The 22,047-nt window shown below is 33.9% G+C and overlaps 1 protein-coding gene across 12 annotated transcripts in view; it reads right to left on the reverse strand.

The window, feature by feature from the left end:
* The window catches only part of PPFIA2 (PTPRF interacting protein alpha 2), a 497,964-nt gene that overhangs the window by 403,759 nt on the left and 72,158 nt on the right, over positions 1-22,047 (reverse strand). For all 12 annotated transcript variants that reach the window (XM_054442749.2, XM_054442743.2, XM_063646523.1 and 9 more), the window contains exon 4: positions 6,947-7,000. In XM_054442749.2, coding sequence (XP_054298724.1) covers positions 6,947-7,000 — 54 coding nt within the window. The remainder of the gene's footprint in view (positions 1-6,946; positions 7,001-22,047) is intronic.

Raw genomic sequence — 22,047 nt, forward strand, 5'->3', positions numbered from 1 at the left:
TCCATGAGCTTTGGGAATTTTATTGTGATGGGAAGCTAACACAGCTTTAAGGCTAAATGTAACATATTGCAATTTACATTTCATAAAACCTGTCCTTCTTGGTTCATAGAGACTGGACAGGTGAGAAAGAATGGTGGCTTTAAACACAGTGGTAGTTTTGGAGGATCCTAAATAAATTGTGAAGACAGAGCCCAATTATGACTTTAAGTGTTTGGCTTTTGAGAAGGGTAGCATGAAGTAGCCCTTAACTGAGAGGGGAAAATATCAGGAGGTTTGTAAGAGTGATAGAAGGAATCAGAAGTTCAATTTTTAACTTGTTATGTTTTAAATTCCTATCAGATATACAAGTGGACATGTCAAATGTTTAGTCATATACACAAATCTGAAGTTCAAGGGAGTGATCTAACCTGGAAATATAAATTTTTCAGTTATTATTATTTAAGCAGAACTTATGCTGTGAAATAGATTGGGCCATCAAGGGCCTGAATGTAGATAGAAAACATTGCAGGGCCCACAAAAATGATTCATCCAACACTGTGGCCTCCTGTTTCCTTAATATCATCTATTCCAATTAGCCTCAGTCCGTCTTTATTTTATCACCCATGTCTATGACCACAATCTGGAATTTACTAGTACCTGGAAATGTTTTGGTTCTGAAATGCTTAAACCAAGCACACAGGTAATGACAAAACACACTCAAATCTTATCTCCTTAAAATAATTGTGCCTCAACCCCATCTCCTCTACTGGCTATTGCTTCCTCTGACTTCCTGCATGACCAAGCTCTTAAAATAGTTTTCTACAGTCACTGAATACAGTTGTTAGTCTTCCATTTAATCTCTCAGGCCCCTGGAAACTTGATTCTACCTAAATTACTCTACTACAATTACTCTCACCAGGATAATTTCTTCTTGTTAAATACAACGAACATAGTTTGTGAACTCTCAACATCATGAAACTGCTAATAACCCTCTTGTCATCCTCTCTTTAACTTGGCGTTAATAATTCTCACATTTCTGGTATCCCATCCTCGGACCCATCTCTGTTTTGTCTCTTTTGAGGCACATTCTTCCTCTGACCTTTACTTAAGTGCTTTTCTTTCTCAGGCTTTATTCTGAACTCTCTTATCTTATAACTCTATATACGTGTTTTTTGGGAGGATGATGTCATCAACTCCAATAGCTTTAATTAGGTCTTCTACATGTCCAAATAAATAGCTTTAAATGAGATCTCACCTTTACATTTCCAAATCACTCAGATATTCCCAACTCAGCTCAACTTAACATGTCTAAAACTGAATCCCTCATTTCCCCCTTGAAAATGCTCTATCTCGTTGGTTTCTTGTCATGATGAATGGTACCTTCATCCACTCAATTGCCAAACCAGAAAGTTCCAATATCAGCCTTGACTTCTCAATTGGCCTCAGTCTGCTTCCAAACAACCACCTATTCTTGTATGTTCACCATGTTCTCAGTATCTCATGTGTCAATCCATTCTTCTCCATTCTTATTGTCACCTTATAGGCTTTTATTAATCATCTAATTTTTAAAAAAATAATGTTGAGTTTCTCCTGTGATATTGCCCTCAGTTATTGTTATAATCTAGGGAGATAGACAAAAAAAGTCACCATGATCATTTTCATCACTATCCTTTGGAAGAATGACTGCAAATCTTTTCATAGGTCTCTTTGCTTTAGTCTTTTCTCTAATTCACTCTCCAACTGGTAACAAGAAAATGTTTCTAAAGGGAAGATCTCATTTGACTCTTCTGTTTAAAGACTTCAATGCTTCCCTTTGGTCTTTAGTATAAAGTACAAATTCCTTCCATGTAATTTATCATATTCTTGCCCAGGCTTAACTTTCTAGCCTTCTATCTCACCTTTATCTGCCATGCCCAGGTTATTTTATACTTTACTACATGATGTTATTTTCTCATTTTTTACTATGCAGATGCTGTTTCCTCTGCTTAATATACCATGGTCCCCTCATCACTTGGCAAACTTCAATTCATTCTACAATTGGCAAGAAAGAAATTATTTTTTTCTATTTGCCTTGCTTATTTCTCCAGCCCCTTTCTATTCTCATCAATTGGATTATGTGATACTCTTACTTGCTTTCATCTTCTCCTTTGCTTACATGATATTATAATTGGTTTTTGCCAAACTGTCCATTCAAGTATATTGTAAGATTCTGAAATGAGTAACTGTGTATTGTTTATCACAGTGTCTCCAAAACCTAATCAAATGCTATAGTATAGCCTAGCACATAGTGTACACTCAAATATATATTGAATTTGAAATAAACAAATAGGAAAATGAAATAATATAACAATATAAGGTTGACATATAATAAGGTTGAAATAATTTAAATTAGGACACGATTCAGATTAATATTATTTTATTATCTTATCTGTTGAAGTAAATGAGTAGAACATTGTCACTTTTGAATAATCAAATTAAAATCAGTTTTGTAGATTTTTAAACTCTAAGACCATTTACAATTTAAAATATATATAATTTGGTCTAAACAGCACACTCAGAAAATGGAAATTGTTTTAAATTCTGTGGTGTGTTTATCTAAATTGCTAAGGACCAGCAGGAAGACAATTAAAATGAGAACAGAAAGTACAATTCTGTTTCCTCGGTGGGGAAAAAAAAAAACTAATAGAGCTTAAGAATGTTCAGGACAGTGTGTATATCAAGCCCAAGGTTATGAATTAGATGGGTAATCACTTATTCACCACACTCTAGAAATAAAGAGAACCATTAGCATTTAGGAAAAAAAACAAACTTAGAACATTTAAAAGTATTAAATTCTATAGGGAGCAAAATGTATAGATATTATTATTCCAAAGAAATAAATAGAAAGAAAACAAGGAAGAAACTGAATACCTTCAGTGGTATTCTTGCTATAATTACTACATGAGGCAATGAAGTAGATTTAATTTAAATCCTGATAATAACATTTTGTAAAATACAATGAAACATCTTCACATTTGACCAATGTATGTTACAATGAAACATGCTCTGGAATGTCTCATGTAGTCTCTTTATTAGATTTTTGTCAATATCAGCCCTTAAAAAACGTCAGAAATAATAAGAAAGTAAATAGCTACATAACAATCAAAATATTTTCCTAAGCCAAATTGCAAAGAGAAACACCTTTCATTGTGTATATAGACTCTGCTTGAGTCTGTTATCACTAAACTTAACTCATATGGCCAAGCTGATCCACTAAATCCTACCTGTTGACTTATACCTAGTCCACAGTCTACAGACAATTCTGGCACCAGGGCAGGGGTTGTCTTAAAAATTACACCTCTCTCCTACTGGCTCATGGGTTCAACACAGGAAGGGATCCTTCACACCGCTGGTTACACACTGATCTGCACAACTACAGCTCTCCAGATAGCAGGTTCATGCTTTAGAGATATATAACAGAGTTCATGCATTGCACCCCAGTACTTCAGTATTCAAAGTCCTCTTGGCCATCGGTAGCAGACATGGATATACTTTACCCTGGCCTTGCCAGGGGTTGGCTGACAATGTGGGGCACTTTGATTCTTTACAGTTCCCAAGTATTTTACATTTTAATATTGCTCATATTTAAAACATAAAACACTATGACAAAGTGGTATATTTACAAAGTACTATTTAATTTAATAATGAATTTTACACTTTTAATTTTGATTCTCTAGTTTCTTTTCCTTTGTACTTCTATGTAAATAAATTCTATGCTGTCATGCTGGAGGTTAATCTGTGATCCAATTTTTATGAATGGGAAACATATGCCAAATATAGAATATCTTTTCATGTAATTTTCAAAGACAGCTTTAAGTTAATATTTAACAGATACTATTTTTTTCTCCAATGATAAAAGCATTTATTTTCTAAGATAATCATGTGATTTGGAAAAATCTGCAAGTTGTGTTTGCTGCTACAATTAATTTCCAGTTTCTGAATTAAAATCCTTTTCAGAAACAGGCCATTTGTAAAATTTTGAATCACCCTTGGAAACCATGAATGAGTGATTTTCTTTTTCTTTATTAACATTAAAACTGAGACTGCTTGAATTTTCAATAAAATCTATTTAACACTTATTGTTAAAAATATTAATACAATATTCTCCTAGAGTTCTCAAATTTATTCTTACCAGATATGCAAATTTACTTATAATGACATTTGCAAATTTGACACAACCTTCTATATATGCCTTACCATTTGAAATAACAAACTTCACTCTTTTTTCTAATGCTTCAGAAATAACATTTATGTGTACCCACAGCAAAATTTGCAATTTTAAACATACCATTAACATTTCAAGATAACTCTGAGATTTCTATTATACTGACAAAGAAATTACTCGACAGCTATGCATCCTTATGAGAGATCATTCACTCAATACTTGATGTATTCTGTTCAATAAATGAAAAAATATAAGACTTTGAATTTCTTACCAATGAAAACATCATCATAGAATGGTTTCCAGAAAAAGCATAGCTTTTGAAGTAGACAATAGTATTTTGATGATCTATTAAAATGACATTTTTTAAAGAAAGGAAAAAATACACTTTGGGAGGCCAAGGCAGGCAGATCACTTGAAGTCAGGAGTTTGAGACCAGCCTGACCAACACAGTGAAACCCTGTATCTACTAGAAACACAAAAATTAGTCGGGCATGTTGGCGCACGCCTGTGATCTCACCTACTCACTAGGCTGAGGCAGGAGAACCCTTTGAACCCAAAAGGCAGAGGCTGCAGTGAGCTGAGATCATGCCACTGCACTCCCATCTGGGTGACAGACAGAACGAGACTCCGTCTCAAAAAAATTATTTTTAATTTTAAAAAGGAAAAAATTATTTTAAAAACTTGAAATTTATTTAGATTATGTATAATTTAATCTGACTTTCAGTTTTCTAACTTGGAGGCAAAAACAATAGCTTCATTCATTGCTTTATTCTTAAATGATGGAAGTAACCCTAGATACTACTGGGCTAAATACCTACATACCTTAGATAATTAGGGCTAAAGAAAATGACTATTACATAGCTCCCGGCAGTATGTTCTAGATAGCTCCTTAACAATGGGAGACACTGAATTAATGTGTACTAATGAACCCCTAGATTGCCTAAGCCCTTATGCACTCTGAAATGTTCATAATGTTTTCCACTCTACAAAATGTTATAAAATAAGCACAATCATTGAAACTTCAGAAACCATAAGTATAAAATAATCATCATGGTATAGCACAGCCAAGAAAGAACTCCTATCTTCTTCACAATATTATAAGTTGTTTTTTTTAAAAAAATCTATCTATCTAAGTATACATATATAGATTGATATACTATATATACATATATACATATATATATATATATATAGAGAGAGAGATATAAAGTTGTATAACTCATGCCTATTCACTTTTATTTATTGGGAATGACATTGATGTGCTTTGCCTTCAGGATACCATTTTTCCTTTCTGTGACCTTTATTTTCTCCCTGCAAAAGGATTCTTTCAACAACTAGGCCACATACCCATTCAATCTTTCATGTTTAGAAACATGCTTTCTTAGAGGGTATGACAAACTAATTTATTTTAACTTGTAAATAATGGATAAGATCTTTATCAGTACTTGGCAGAAGACAGATATTTTATTTTGCTTTGAACAAGGGACAAATCCTTTGAAACCGACTAATCTCTAACTGTAGAATTCTTCCAGGAATCAGTGAACAGTTGAGGGAAGTACTTTGAAGGTAGTAGATCTACTTTTCTGATGTAAGTTGAATTCTATGGGCAAGCACTGTACAAGGCAGAAGGGTAAAATTACATCACATAAGCACTCACCTACAATACTTAAGTAAAAGACTGGCCATTAATCCTGTCAATATACTTTCCGGGTTGACTTACATTTCATCTTGCCTTACATTGTAATGTAATAGGTCTAGGGGATAAATATAAGCAGCTGTCTGCAGCCAATACATTTTTCCACATAAATACCTATGATAAAAATAAAAAGAAGGAAAAGGACTATAATATGTTTTTTAGCCATACTTTAGGAGCAACTTGATGAAAATTAGATAACACCATGAGACACATCAGAGTGAGACAGGAGAGAAAGACCTAGAACAGAAAGTTATCTCTTTAACAACTCACTGGTGTTTTAATGGAGTTGAAGTACTTCACCTACACGCCTATGTGAAGAATAGCTAAAAAATGATAACACTGAGTTCTGCAAGTTCCTCATTAAATTTCATTTTGCTAAATAAAAAGCAAGTAATGATAAAAATGTATGCATTGACTATTTGTTGATATAAGTTGAATCTGTCTTATTATTTTAGATATACTCTTTGAAATTATTTTGGATCTCAAGCATGAAGTCATAGGGATGTCATCTCTATCAGTGTTTTCTGAAATCTGATATCACAGAAAGGACTAAGATGTTCCAATAATAGAACATCAAGCTTTTGTTACTGCTTATAAATTATAATTCATAGAAACTTTAGAACACTTTATAAACTTTAATTTCCTGGAAGCTTCCTGAATTAAGTAGAAAAGAACAATATCAAGAGTCAATACTATTTATCACATAGACATAATTTTTCTCAGTAACTAGAAAATATATTGCAACCCAAATACTATACTCATATTTAGAAAAATCAACTCTCCAGTTAGTAGAACATAAATTACTGAGATATTCTAATAAAGACTTTATTCCTATTTTTAAAGCCAATAAATTGAGATAAATTTTTATGAGTTGTTAAAACTTTTTAATAAAAACACCAGACCACACCTCAAAGCAATTTCATACTTCTGTTATTAGTTTCTATAATAACTGTATTTATAAAAAAGTACCTGCATATGACAAATAATATACAAGCAATCGACTGATGATCTGGTGTGTACACAATTCAATTCGTCAACAGTTAAATTTAATGAAGAATCTAACTTACCGGTGGATCAGCCCCCTTAGAACCAGCCAGCCCTCCTGTTAGGGATTCGATATCCTGAAAAGGGGAGAGGTGTTGATTGTAAAGTGCTACTCAACAGTATGAAGAATCCCCCAGTCCCACAGTGTAATACTTTATTTAGCTGCAAAGTTAGGGCACGTCAGGTATTTTATTATTTTTTTGCAATCTTGGACACTGTAATACTATACAAATAGTCTACATCTAATGATCTAGATATTCTCTCCAACTCTGGACAGTCTATAAAAAGAAAAACATATAAACAGATTTTTTTAAATATGCAGATGTTTCATCTTTGAAGAGCTGAAGTGAGAGCAGAAAAAAGAAAATTTAAGAAAACTTCAGTTTAACGTATTATTTTCAAAAATATTAAACCCATGGAAAATGTTTAACCTAAAAAATTTAAATTTTTTTTTATTTTTTATGAATACATAATAGTTGTACATATTTATGACATACGTATGATATTTTGATGTAAGTATTTGATGTATAATAATCAAATTTAGGTCCATCACCTCAAACATTTATCATTTCATTGTTTTGGAAACATTCCAAATATACTCTTCTAACTATTATGAAATATACAATAAATTATTGTTAACAATAGTCGCCCGATTGTGCTACTGAACATTATATCTTATTCATTTTATCTAACTGTAGATAAAAATATTAACCAAATCTTCTTTTTTCACCACCTCCCAACTAGCCTTCCCAGTCTGTGGTAACCACCATTCTATTCACTACCTCCATGAGATCATTTTTTTTATAGCTCTTACATATGAGTAAGAACAGGTGACATTTCTCTTTTTGTGCCTGGCTGATTTTACCTAATATTCTCCAGGATCATCCATGTTGTTGCAAATTTTAAAAATTATAACTATGGTCTACTCTATTTCTACACATAGAATATAAAAATATAAAGAGATCGATTTTTAATCTTTAATAGGTAACTACAGAAGGTCATGCTGGAGTAATGACTATAGTTGTTAAATTTATAAATGGAGAAACAGGTAATGGTGTGATAAGCTGTAGAGGCTGTAACCTGTTTATAGGGACAACTACAACTCAGCCTTATCAGTTCTAAGGCTTTGGTTCCTGGGTTACTAACGATTATATGACTTATTCAAAAGAAGTTGCAATTCTAGGTTTTAAAGTAAAATCACCCAGGTTTTTAGTGTTTGCAACCGATTTAAGTTGTAAACCGTCCCGCATCCCTCCCAAATGAAAAAAACACAACTCTCTGCTAAAAGGCTGCTGGAAAGGAGTTTTGGGTTAAAACGAATGGTTACACTTCTTGGCTAAAAATGTTCTTTCTTATGACTCTGATCACCTCTTATCTGTTTGCATCTAGTTGGAAAGACAGGGATGAAGAAGGGGGAAATATAGTTGCATTAAGAAAGCAAAGAAGAAGGATAATTAAGTCCTGATTGAAGTAATAGAAATTTAAACGCCTATGATGAGGAAAAAGGCCAATACTTTGATATAATTAAAAGGACTTATGCTACTAATTCACTTAGGACTTAATCAGATGATTTTCCCCTTATATTGAAAAAGCGAAGACTCTTAATAATACAATATGGGGCTGGGATGAGCATGTGATGGAAACATTCAAGGAAGGGGACAGGGAAGGATGGTGTTATAACTGTTTCTATCTGAAATGCTAACTTTGAACAGGAACATAATGGGTAATGAATTTGTTCATGCATAGTCTATTAAAGGTCACAAATGACAAGGAGTACTTACCAAGAAAATTATTAAATGGTCTCCTTTCTAATGGAAATGTATATATATTTTTTCTCTACCTAGAATCCTTTTGAGGAACTACTCCTTTCCCTCTCCCATTCTAGCTACAAAAGAGGCTAATAAAAATTGCTTCAAATATTGTAGGGACCCGCCAGAGAATTAAGGCAATATAGAATCTGAAAAACATAATGGTAGAGTTTAAGTCCTTGATTGTATCATTTGAGGAATGTTTGAAATGAGATGTTCTCTCTGCCTGCAATTCAGCTTAAGATAGATTTCTGGCTCTGAAAAGTAAAAATATCCTAATTATATCGGCATTTTTGGGTCTATTTGTAAAAGGCCTACCCTCTCCATCCTGTTCAAATGCTTTATTCCAACATTATGCCCAACATAAAAAAAATCAATTCACCTAAATTATCTGATCTTACATGTTCTTTAGCATTCTTATTGTCACTTAAGTAAATTTTGTCTTTGCATAATTAAAACAAAACATCAAACAGATGTATAAATTGGCAAGGAATATTAATATCCTTATCAAATCCAAAGATAAAACATAACTTAAAATTGTCTTAAAATCTCATGGAATGAACAACATTAGGTAGTAAAATGACTAAAATATTAGATTTACAGAAAACACACAGCTTTCACTGTTTGATAATATTTCTGCTATGACTATACTGAAACAAGTTTCTGTTCATGTAAAATGTTATTTCCAATTATACTTAAAATGAAAAAAAAAGATATCAAGTGCATTTGGAGTTAATACATGTCTTTCTTTGCAGAAAGGCATATAAGTTATATTAATGATACAAATTTTAATGAAGCTATCAGAGGGATAATACAGAAACTGATGTGGATAACAAGTATTTTAGCAATTTAGTCAATGAATTTTCTCATATTTTGTAAAGTTTGATCATTAAGATTTCTTATCTAAGTAAGTTGTGCCAAGTTTCAGATTTTTAAAATTTTAAGCTTTTTGGGATTGTCATGTCTTGAGAAAAAATGAGAAAGAAGAATGTAGAAGATGAATGAAAAGGGCAATAAATTTTGTAGTTTTTAACACATTGAATTTAAAACAAATTTTGAATTAATGGCTCTAAATAGTATACAGATGTATATTCTTATCTCTAAATGGGTATGTTGTAAATTGAACGTAAATCATTTAATTGTAAAAAAATGTTTGAGTTCATGTTCTATTTTGAGTGTAAGTTGAAAAAGAGTGTCCTACTTGGAGAGAGTTCCAAGTTAAACATGGCTTATCATTTCATGCAAAAGGAATTTTCTCAGGTGTGCATAATGAACATAAGTGTGCATGGATGCATTTATGTTGTAAAATAATAGATAAAACAAATACTTGAGGAACTCTTGGACATATGATTACTACATAGCTTTTAAATAATAACTAAAAGTGAGTCAATATTTTTGATGGTTGTTGAATATTTTATCTGCAAAGTATAAGTAAAATCTTTGACAAATGTGTCTATTTTCTTATTTCAATATATTTTATATAGATAACAACAAAAGGGGACATCAAATAGTATAAACATTGACTTCCTAGAAAGTTTTTTGACTTATTATTGTAAAAATATTATTTGTTTGATTAAAACACTCAAAACATAATCTTATTTTTAACTAGGCTACAGAATTTATTTAACCATATTGCATACCATGTTGAGGTCATCATTTGTATCTAATAGCTAATAAAATAGCTACTACTCAGTGAACAGTTGCTATGTGCCAGGTACTCTTATAAGTGCTTTGTAGACATTAACGCCATAATTAACTTATGTTAGTTAATTATTTTCTCACTTAAAAGGTTAGATAGTTTACATAACTCATACAGTATCATAGAGCTATTAAGAAATGGGTTATAAAACATATATGTAGGACTCCAAACCTGTATTTTTTTTAATTACCAGTCCTAGTGAACAGTTTCACCCTGGTACCCTGGTGACACTGCACATATCTATGTTGGCGATGCAGGTAAGGCTAAACCATAGGCTGGTAAATCTTGGTGGAATATCCCGTGACCCTCTCAGAACATGACAAAGGAGGCAGTCTTTTGAGGAGCTTTTCCATAGCTATTTCTTATTTGCCTCCCTCACACCAGTGAGGCATGGGACTTCCCACCTCACACCTGCCTACACCAGGTCCATCTTCAGGATATCAAACCACTTAGGTGCAGTATGGAATTGGCTCCTCCCTAACCATACAGCCCACTTCTCTTGTTTCCTATCATTTGACCCATCCAGTTCAGTGTTGTCCAGTGGAAATTGGTACCAGGGTCAGAATTAGAGCAGGTAAGTGAGGCGCCTATAGTGCAAAATTTAAGTAGGTGCTGGTTCTTAGGGTCATACAACTGCTGACCTGCAGTTGTATAATATTGATAGTGAGCACCTTATTAAATTTTGTGCCCTAAGCACCTCACTTGTCTCATCTGAATCCTGGCCTTTCTAGGGACCTGAGGAGCTGAAACAATGGTAGCCTTCTTTATGCTGACTGTGTAAGTAACAAACATAAATCCATTTGGATTCATCGTCTCCTTATCACTCGAATCTGTAGAAGTGCAGCAAGCACCTACCCCATGTGGTTGCTCAGGGACTGCATGCTGCTTCACACTGGTATCCTCAATCATATGAATTTTTATCATCAATGCCGAATGAAATAAACTCCTATCTATTAATTATATAAGAAACTTCATTTCTTAAACATCATTTCAGATAATGAAAGCTTCATTTTCCTCTCCAAGGTGTGAAAAACCTAAGTGGGGTTATTAGCCAGTCCTTAACACAGCTGTGCAGAGTCAGTTTTTCAACACTGGAAAGTTCTGGTCCCGGCATGAAAACCTAGTAAACCAAGGACAGCCAGTGAATCAGAAGTCTTAAAGCTTGGGAAGGTTGAGCTCCAGGAAGAGTGAGGTGATCAGTGTCAGAGCTCTAAGTAGAGTGAGACTTAGGGCATTCTCAGACTTGAGGAGTCTACATTGCACTGCATTTGTACTACTGGTTGTTCCCCTGCACCTTTGCTCCCTGGCTTCCTGCTCCAAGAATTGTCATATTTTTCCCTTGACAAACACTTTGAATGATGGAGCTATAGGGATTAATAATGTGGCTCTCAGCATAAGCCATCAAGTTCAGATACTGTAAGTCTTGCTTCCTTTGTGTGCAAGTGAAAAAAAAAAGGATATTAGGATTTCAGGTCTTTCTCAGAGCTGTTGCTGGATTCTTATTTTTATCCCTGAAGAGCAGGATCAGCCAATTATGTTAAATAAAAATATGATAAAATAATTTGGCTATCGAATACAGTAAGAATGAACAAATAAAATTCTAAAGAGTTAGTTGACTCTCGCATCGCATATGCCACAAGACCCAAGATATCTTCAAACCTGAGAGTTATATTTAAAGTTAATATCAGGTTTTAAGCTTTCACTTGTTCGAAAAGTCACTTAACGTAATATGAAAATGCTTAAAACATTATAATAATTTTCAATTATGGGCATTTTAAAATTTCAGATTTATGCATTGTTATGGGTTAAATTATGTTCCCTGAAAATTCAAATGTTGAAATCTTAAAACTCAGTACCTAAGAATGTAACTGTGTTTGAATGTAAGGTCTTTAATGAGGTGATTAAGAAGATTGATCCAATATGACTAGTGTCCTTATAAGAAGCAGAAGAGATAGCAGGGATGTGTGCACACTGAGCAAAGGCCATATGGGAACACAAGAAGAAGGCAGCAATTTCTAAGCCACGGAGAGTACCCTCAGAAGAAATAAAATCTGCAAACACCTTTATCTTGGAATTCCGGCCCCAGAACTGTGAGAAAATACATTTATATTATTTAAGTCACTCAGTCTGTGGTATTTTGTTACAGGAGCCCTAGCAAACTAATGCACGCATATTTGTAATTTGGGACTAGTTTATAGATTCTTTGGGAAAAGTTATCATATTTCAATATAGAGTACATAAGAGTTCATTAAGCAGTCTATTAAAAAATCAGTATCAGTGGAATCAACGTGAAATAGTAAAATGACCATTTCTATCGAATGGTTATATTTAAAATTATTTCAAGTCTTTAAAGTATTTAATGAAGTATTATATATATGTTAAAACTTGACAATATTTATTGTATTCAAAATATTGAAATTAAGCATTTCTCTCATCTCCTTTATAGAAAAGTTTCTCAAAATTCCCCTCTCCCACTACTTTCTGTTGATATGCCCTGTTGTGCCCACCACATCACTGCAACTCCTCTTACCAAGGTTGCCAATGATATCCTATCATTCAAATTTAATTTTTCATGTTCTGTCATCATATTTCTTGATCGCTAAGCTTCAGTCGACACAGCTGACTACTCCATCTTTATTGAAATACTTTTCCCTTTTGGCTTTCATTTATTTTCACCCGCTACATGATTTTATTTAGTACTGTGGCTCTAAATATAATGCACGCTGATAAATTTTGAATTTCTATCTTCAGCTTCAACTTATCCTCTGAGATCCATACTGCCACTTCAATCTCCACTTAGATGTATTATAGCCATGTAAAATGCAATAATGCAAAAATTAAACTCTTGATTCCATCACAACTCTTCCCTTAAATTAGGTTCCCATCCCAGTGATTGCCACTGTCATTATTAAATGACATCACCATTCACCCAGTTGCTCAGGTCCAAATCCATCAGCAAACCCCACTAAGTCTATATATAAATTCAAGTATATATAAAATTATTATACTTGAATTTGACTACATCTCACTACCTTCATTCCTGTCATCCTAATCCCTTGTACTATATCAATAATATCTATCACATAAACTGAAAAAAATAATATATATATATAGCTTTCTAACTGTTGTCCATGAACTTGTTATCTCCCTCTCCCCTATATATTCTCCATATAGTAGCCAAACTATACATTTAAATTGTAAGTTAGATCACATTGCTGTCTTGACCAAAACCCTAAATGGTTTCCCAGCAATCTTAAAACAAAACATAAACTTATTGCTATGCTCTGCCATGCCCTGTATGATCTGGCTCTTGGCTATCTCTCTGACCATATCTTTTGCCGTTCTCCCTCCATCCTGCCTTCTCAGACACAATGGCCTCATTATTATTCCAAAAAATATGCAAAATTTGGCTTCTATCTCAGGGCCTTTGCCCATGCTTTTCCTGCTTCTTAGGGTGCTCATTTCTAGATGTCCTCGTCCATTTTGTGTTGCTATAAAGGATGACCTGAGGCTTGGTAATAAAAAATAAAGAAAAAAAAAGTTTATTTGGTGCAGAATTCTGAGGCCAGAAAGTTCAAGATTGGACTTCTGCATCTGAGCAGGGCCTTAGGCTGCCCCCACCTATGGCAGAAGGCCAAGGGGAGTCAGCTGTGTGAAAGAGTGAGGAGGTGCCAGGCTCTTTGTAACAACCAGCTCTCATGGGAACTAATAAAGAGAGAACCCACTCACCCCCAAGGGAGGGCATTAATCTATTCATGAGGGATCTGTCCCATAACCCAAACATCTCACAGTAGGTACCACTTCCAACATTAGGTGTCAAATTTCAACATGAGGTTTGAAGGGGACAAACATTAAAACCATAGCAGTAGATATCCTCCTATTTAACTCACCCACTTCATTCAGATCTTAGCTTACATACCAAAATTCTGAATGACCTTCCCTAACTAATTGTCTAAGTCAGTCAAGGTTCCACCTGAAGAAACTGACAAACTCAGAGACTATACAGAAGAACAATTTAATAAAGGTATGATTTATAGAGATATGGATAGTTTACAGGGTCCAGAGAAATGGTGGTACACAGGAACTAGGACCAGCTAGACATTGTAACCACCCTTAAACCTAAAGAAGTAAGGTGTAAGAACAATGTAGTCAAGAGTCCAGCAAGAGGTGAACACCTATCATCAGCCTATAGAACAGCTTGCCACACAGTGGAGACTCAATAAATACTTATTGAATAATACAATTACTGAATGAATGAATGAATAAATTATGTGATACTATTTTTACATATATAAAAAGTTGAATCTCAGAGTACATATGGTGAAGTGTGTCTTATTTTTGTATAACTGTATCACTTTGAAAGCATGGCTCAAAGCAATAATGTTTGCACAATAAATCTTTATAAAATGCCTGAGTGAATAAACTAATAAATGACTTGCCCCAAATCACACAGCTGGTGAATGCTCGAAAGAAGCTTTGAAATCCCAAGTGTTATAACTCCAAGCCCAGTGTATTTTCTGTTCCATCATATATCACTAATGAGACATTCTCCTGAAAAACTCCTCACTCTGTATTTTCTCATCTCTTGAGGTACTAAGTTTCTATATATTACATGGTTTCTAGTGCATCAGAAGGAAAAATGCAAAATTATTTAATAGTCAATAAACAATACATTAAATTCATCCTCTGGCTAAATACTGCCAATGCTTCCAATTAAAGGTCTGACACCTTAATCATTGTATAATCAATAAATCAATGCTTGAAAATTTGACCTAACATGTATGTCTGGCATTAATAAATGGTTCAAATATGTTAAACTAAAAATCAATAATGTTTATTTTTATGTAACATCTCATAGTGTGTTGGTTCACAGTACTGGGAATAAGTAATAGAAGATAAAATTTATTTTAAACAAATCATTCACTTTTTCACACAAGGCTTAATGGAAACAATCTTTCATCACTGAATACCAGCTCCTTAAGGCAAGCATCCAAATACTGAAGCTGAGTTTGTTAATGAGGCATCTTCCTCCTCAACCAGACTTAAGCAGTTAGTGTTTCCTTGGCAACATTACAGGATAAATTTCCTGGGAGGCATAGAATAAGCAGGAAACACACAGACCAATTTTATAAATCTTTCCTATGTAAGCCAAAAGGTGTCCTTTTTAATTATTCTTTAAAACAAAAAAAGGGGAAATATCTATTTCTTTACTTTGAGTATAGGCCAGCCTGAATCTGAATTTTCCTTAAGCCACACAATTAATTCCTTCAAAAAAGAGCAGTTGAGTAAATTTTGTGGCTGAGGCACTGTACTCTTCATAGGAGGACACAATAAGGAGTAAATCAAGGTCACAGGTTTCATAGCATTCAGAGTTATGACATGCTCTCTGACTTTAAGGATTTTTCAGTCCAAAAGCACATAAATCTGCAGAACAACATGAGGAAGAATTTTGAGAAATGTGTTGTTAAAATTATAACAGACAGGGGTTGTGGTGTTAAATTTTATAGTGTGACAATTAGTTTGGGTATTTCATATTGCCAGATTGTACTTTATTTTTGAATGCATACTGGGTAAGTGTCTCCAGGAACTGGTTGAGTAACATAATAATTAACATTTATTAAGCATTTACTGAAACAGACACCATGCTAAGAGCTCTACTGCCGCATTAGGTAACATCCTAACTCTCTTAGCCATTATTATTTCCACCATTTCAAGATGATGAAACTGGGTCTTTCAGAGTTTAAATGACTTAACAAAGGTCACACAGCTAATAAGTGTTCAAACCAAAGAGGCTGATTCCAGAGGCAATGATTTTTAACAATGACACTCTCTTGAATGAATTGAGGTGTGAGAAAAGAATAGGGAGAACTTCCTGGCATGCATATGGTGACTTGGAAAAAAACATAAATACTTATTCACTATCTGAAAAAGAAATGCAACAAATTGCAGGCAGAATAATTCTGAGGCGGCTGATATCCTCTGATGGGAGAATGGTTATCCTTGATTGACCTGTAAATGTAAGAGCTGAGAACATTAGATTTAGCCAAAAAGTAAAATTCCCAAAATCTTGGCTATATATTTCTAATTTCAAAGTCTTCTCTCTGAACTCAAACCTAACTAGGAAATACAATGTGTAGCAAAGGCACAAGTGTTTCAATAGTGCATAGAATAAGGCTTTCTGGAGAAAGTGCCAGAGATTCAGGTTCTACATTTTCCACTTCATAAATTTTGTGTGTCACTTTTTCTTGTCCATTCCTTTCCATATGGCTGAGGCGATAAAGGGAATGTTTTGCTAATTCCTGACTCAGTCTCAATCAATTTCTCTTTTCCAACTTTTCCACATTGATGCATCCTTGCTATCTCAAACTCACTATATCCAAATAAGACATCATCTTCTTTATCAGCCATTGCCATGGCCAACTGCCAATCTCCTATTCCTGTTGATGTTTTCAATAAGAAGTTAGTTATCCAATCTAGGTTTATGGATGTCAATAGAGTTTTCCCTTACTCTGGTATCCATATACCAATCCAGTCTAGTTTTCCTTATAAATATCTGCTTAGTTGATTGCCTTCTTTCATTTACCACTGAATTTACTAGCTTAGTTCAAAACCTCATTTTATTTTCCCCTGACCCCTGGCTTTTTCCAAAATAGTGTCTTTGTTGAGTTCCTTTTTCCACTCTCACTTTCATATCATCTTTTCTTCAAATCAATTCCCAAAGTGTGGCCTGAGGACTACCACCAGCAGCAGCAGCAACATCACCCAGGAACTCATAAGATATGCAATTTCTTGGGCCCTACCTGAGTTCAGCTGCATCTGAAACTGTTTAACAAGCCCTCTGAGTGAGTCTGATGCAGGCTAAGGTTGGAGAACCACTGCCCCAGAGTGATGTATTTTAAATGCAAATATAGGCAGGTTACTTTCGTACTCAAAATACTTAAGTAAGGTCCCCATTTCTAGGAAGGAAAGATAATCAAACCTCTGTACATGTGGTTTTCCATCATCATCATACATTTCTGAACTACTTTTCTCACTTCACCTTTTACCACTTTCCAAAAAAGAAACCCTGCACTCTTATCATAATGAATCCTGCACTTCCTTATTGTGACAAGTGTTTTCTTTTATGTTTCTGCACCACAGATTCTTATGTCTAGAAAGCCACCCCTACCTTGTGGGTGAATGTAATTCATCCTTTGAAACTCAGTCTAGGCACCATCTCCTCTGGGGAGGCTTTCCTGAGTCCCTCAGACCGAAGGGAGGGTTCTACTCTAGCACAACAGAGGTACTGTCCCAAGAAACTTTGCCTGAGGGGTAGTCAACAGCTCTCCAATTTTACTTCAAGCCTGCAAAATGTAAGACACATGCAAAAATAGACAGCTTAGTGATCCACAGAACAGGTTCAAGCCTGGCTTTACTACTTACTATCTGTGTGATCTTAGGCTAATTGTTTTATGTTCTTTACATAAAATAAATCAATCTATGTCCTAGTACACAAATTAGAAAGGTTTGGAATATTTATTATAATAATTAATATTAGTTTTGATAATTCATGGAAAGCTACCTATTGATAACTTACAGTTAACAATTAATATTAATTATTATTATTCATGTAATAATACATAGGCACAGTCTAGTTACACACGTGTAAAATAAAGATAGGCTATGGATACAGATTACATAAAGATATATGTTAAAACAGATAAGCATTAGAATACATGTAAATAAGACCCAAATATAGACTAATCTTAGGTATAAATCTCCATCAGATTTCTAGAGATTATTTTGCCTGAAAGGGAAGGAACCCTAAGATTCATTTTATTTCCCCACATAGTCTTATAACTTTTATGCATTTCCATGGCTTTGGTTATTATACATTTTTCACCAGTCATATTAAAGCATATTATTTTCATTCTTCCTAATAAAAAAATGAGTACTCTTTTTGCTGTACATTAAAAACTATGTATTGGGTAACATGTACATCATAAACCCATACAAATTTATTCCTCTTTAAATGTGTTATTTGATATCACAGGTTTATATACCATGATGTGGGAAGCTTTAAGTAGGTTAGAAACGTGCTATAGCCACTGAGAAGAAGAATTAAACATTTAAATGAGAATATCAATATTATAATCCTAGATACACATAATTTATGGGAGACTCACTTTTGTTTGGTGGATCGGAGGCTCAATTACTGTAATTCTAATTTACAATTAAGTCTTCAATTACATGATGCTTAGATCTTCTCCTATCTGACACAAAATGCAAGCAAATAACTAGAAAAATATAATACCATATACTTTAATTTTAAAAATCAGGTTTTATTTTCAACTCAGTAAATAGTACCCTAAAATACTGGGTTAGAAAAAAAAACTTGGAGATTAGCCTATCTGAAGTGATTTTTATAAGAGGGAAGAATAAAATACTGTCTTTTCCAACTGTTAATAACTGCAGTTCCACTGACTGTGGTACCTTAAGGCAATTTATCAGTCTGATTCATAAATAACCACAAGGCAGAATTTTTCGTGAACTGAAAGCAAAAACAGGGCAAGTGGTTTACAAAATATCTATATATATCTATCTGTTTTTAAAATAGATACTTCTAATAATAGATATTCCTAATACATATTTATTTAACCATATCTCTCCCTAACTAGAATTTAGGTATTAAGCCAATTAATGTAAACAGTTTCAAGGTAATCATAATAAGCTGGCAAGAAAACAGATGATCTATATTCAAATTCAAGTTCACACTTATAGAAAAAATTGGCATAGGATTTTCAGCTGAATATTAAGTATTTTATGGTCATACATTAATTTTGGAAATAATAGCCTTGGCGGAATTAGATAGAGCTAGGGGGAGAGATGAGATCTTAAATTAAAAAAAAAAACAAAACAGCAATTAGCAACACTATCCAAAATCAGATATGCAAAATTTGTGAAAGGAAGTCTAATTTGGAATCTAAGAAACACGCAGAAAAATTCCCTTTGCATTGCTGTTTTCTTTGGGAAAGAAATTCATCAAGTTCTAAATCATAATAAGTGAATTTCAAATTTATTTTTTATTTTTTAGTTCAGTTTTTGAAATAAGTGATGATCATAATGTTAATTAGAAATAGCAAAAGAACATATGATTTATCGATTTTTCTTCTGGGCAGCTCCATTTCAATTGATGCTACCAGGATTCTATTATGAATAAATGTTTACAATACCAAATAATACTATTGAATGGAAATGTAACCAACTGAAATCAGAGCATAAAATGCATTGATGTTATGTTATTCAAGTAATTGAGACTATAGCATAATGTAGGAGTCGTAGAGCACAGCATAGAGCTGGAGATTTAGAGTCGATGACAGAACATTCTATAGTCATTATATGTTCTACAGTCTTGTTCTCCTTTTCATCCACTCAAGCTCCCTCCCCCAAAAATATAACTAAAATAAAGCTTTAAAGTTTATAATATTCTTTCATTTACTGGGATCAATTTAGAATATTTTATATCCTTATCTCTCCTTTCCTTAATATTTCTAGGACATATTTTTCATTACTTGTACCTCCTCCCAAATGTAACTGACAGCATTCAAATGAGCCACACCACCAGGTAAGAATTTCAAAGTGCATACAATGTTAAGTTCCTTGGGCTTAGCGCAGTGGCAAAGTTTGGATATTTCTTTTGCTTGACAACAATCAAAACAGCAATACAGACAGTCCTTACTTAGCACAGTACAGTGTTAACTGTCTTTACCTTTCATAGCTCCATGAAATCAGTTACCATAAAGCAGGGACATGGCTCCCCTGGTTCTGATATGTACTGGTTTCAGTGAACACAGTACAGTACCACTCAAAGCAAGAATATAGTGGCATTTTAATGGTAGATAAGTCTTCATCCCTTTGCCTCCAGTATCTCTTAAACTGGATTGTGAATCTTGAATGCATAGTGCAGTGGCTATGTAACACAATATTAACATTGGAATCTTTCTCAATTTTAGCTTTGGTCCAAAGGCCAAAAATAATGTGGTGATGACCAGTATTTCCATATCCTTAAGCAAGGAGCTACATCAAGCCATGTGAAAATATTGTAAAACAGATTCTGCCAGAATTGATAAACATTGTATCTTAATGACAGCATTATTGGCAAATTAAGCAGGAAATTTCTTCATGGAAAGTATACTGAATTTGCATTTCAGGATTTTTGGCATCTTTACACTTAGGCACCAAAGTCTATTCCTGTCTCACTCTTCACCTTCCCACTCCTCCTCCCCCCTCAACACACAGAGGTGAATATTCCTGAAGACCAGATTTGAGCTGCACAGTGGGCAGTGCATCTTAAAGTGCTTGACCTAAGAGGACTGCTAGAAAAGTAAAGCAATGTGGCTCATGGGTAAACTACTAAATTCCATTCAATGTGAAGAGTATATTAATTTCCTATTGCTTCTGTAATGAATTTCCACAAATTAGTGACTTAAAATAACATAAATTTATTATTTTACAGATTTGAAGGTTAGAATCTAAAAATCAAGGTGTTGGCAGGTGCTATGTTCCTTCTGGAGACTTCAGAGGAGAATCCATTTCCTTGCCTTATCCAGCTTTTAAAGGCTGCATGCATTTTTTGGCTTATGGCCTCTTCCTCCATCTTCAAAGAGCATTATTTCAATCTCTAGTTCTATCTTCACATCTCTTTTTCTAACACTAACACTTTTGCCTCCTTCTTATAAGGACTCTTACATTGGATGCACCTAGCTAATTCAGAATTATCTCTCCATCTCAAGATTCTTAACCTAATGTTTTCACACCCACAATGTCCCAAAGGTAACATAGCCACACATCCTGAGATATAAGATGCAGACATTTTGGGGGTTCCTTATGCAGCCTACCACAAGCGGTAATTAAAAATGTAAGCCAGAACAGGCTTGGCCTGAATGTAAGAATACCTTGGATTCAAACCAAATTAAACTTTCTTGACCAGCCCAGGCAGGAGAGACCTCTCCATCCACTGAACTTCCATTATACCTATTTTCATATATATATTGCCTGATATTATCATTCTATGTGCTTTCTTTCCATATAAATCCTAATTCTTTTAGCATAGGTTTATCCATACCTCTCTATATTCTGTAATGTTTCAATAAACATGCTGATTCGAGAAAAATAAATGGAAAGACAGTTTCAGTGGGCAGTTTCCTGTGTGTGGGAGGACTCTGCCTTAAGGTATCCTATTTCAGTACCTGAAATTCTTTTTATTATATACTGCTTTCTGTTCTGTGGCATTGAATGCTCAGGCACAATGACAAGATAACACCTTATTGGAATTAGTCACCAATACTAAGTGAATCATTTCAACAGATTTTGCCTGAACCTCCACTGCAAACTCATTAGGAGGAAGTACATTAAGTTAGTCATTCTTTTATTGTCCAGATTGCATTTGCCAAGTGTCTTTCACATAAGATTAATTCAACAAGGACCGATTAATGGATAATAGTTAGCTAAAAGCAAACTTTAATTAGCTGTGGAAAGGAGATAAGTAACTTTTGACCAGGGGAAACACCAAGAAACAGTATTTAGCAAGGAAGAAATTGTCCAAAAGAGAAAGAAGAAAAAGATACATTTTATTTTA

Source organism: Pongo pygmaeus, chromosome 10 (assembly GCF_028885625.2).
Source record: "Pongo pygmaeus isolate AG05252 chromosome 10, NHGRI_mPonPyg2-v2.0_pri, whole genome shotgun sequence".
NCBI lineage: Eukaryota > Metazoa > Chordata > Mammalia > Primates > Hominidae > Pongo > Pongo pygmaeus.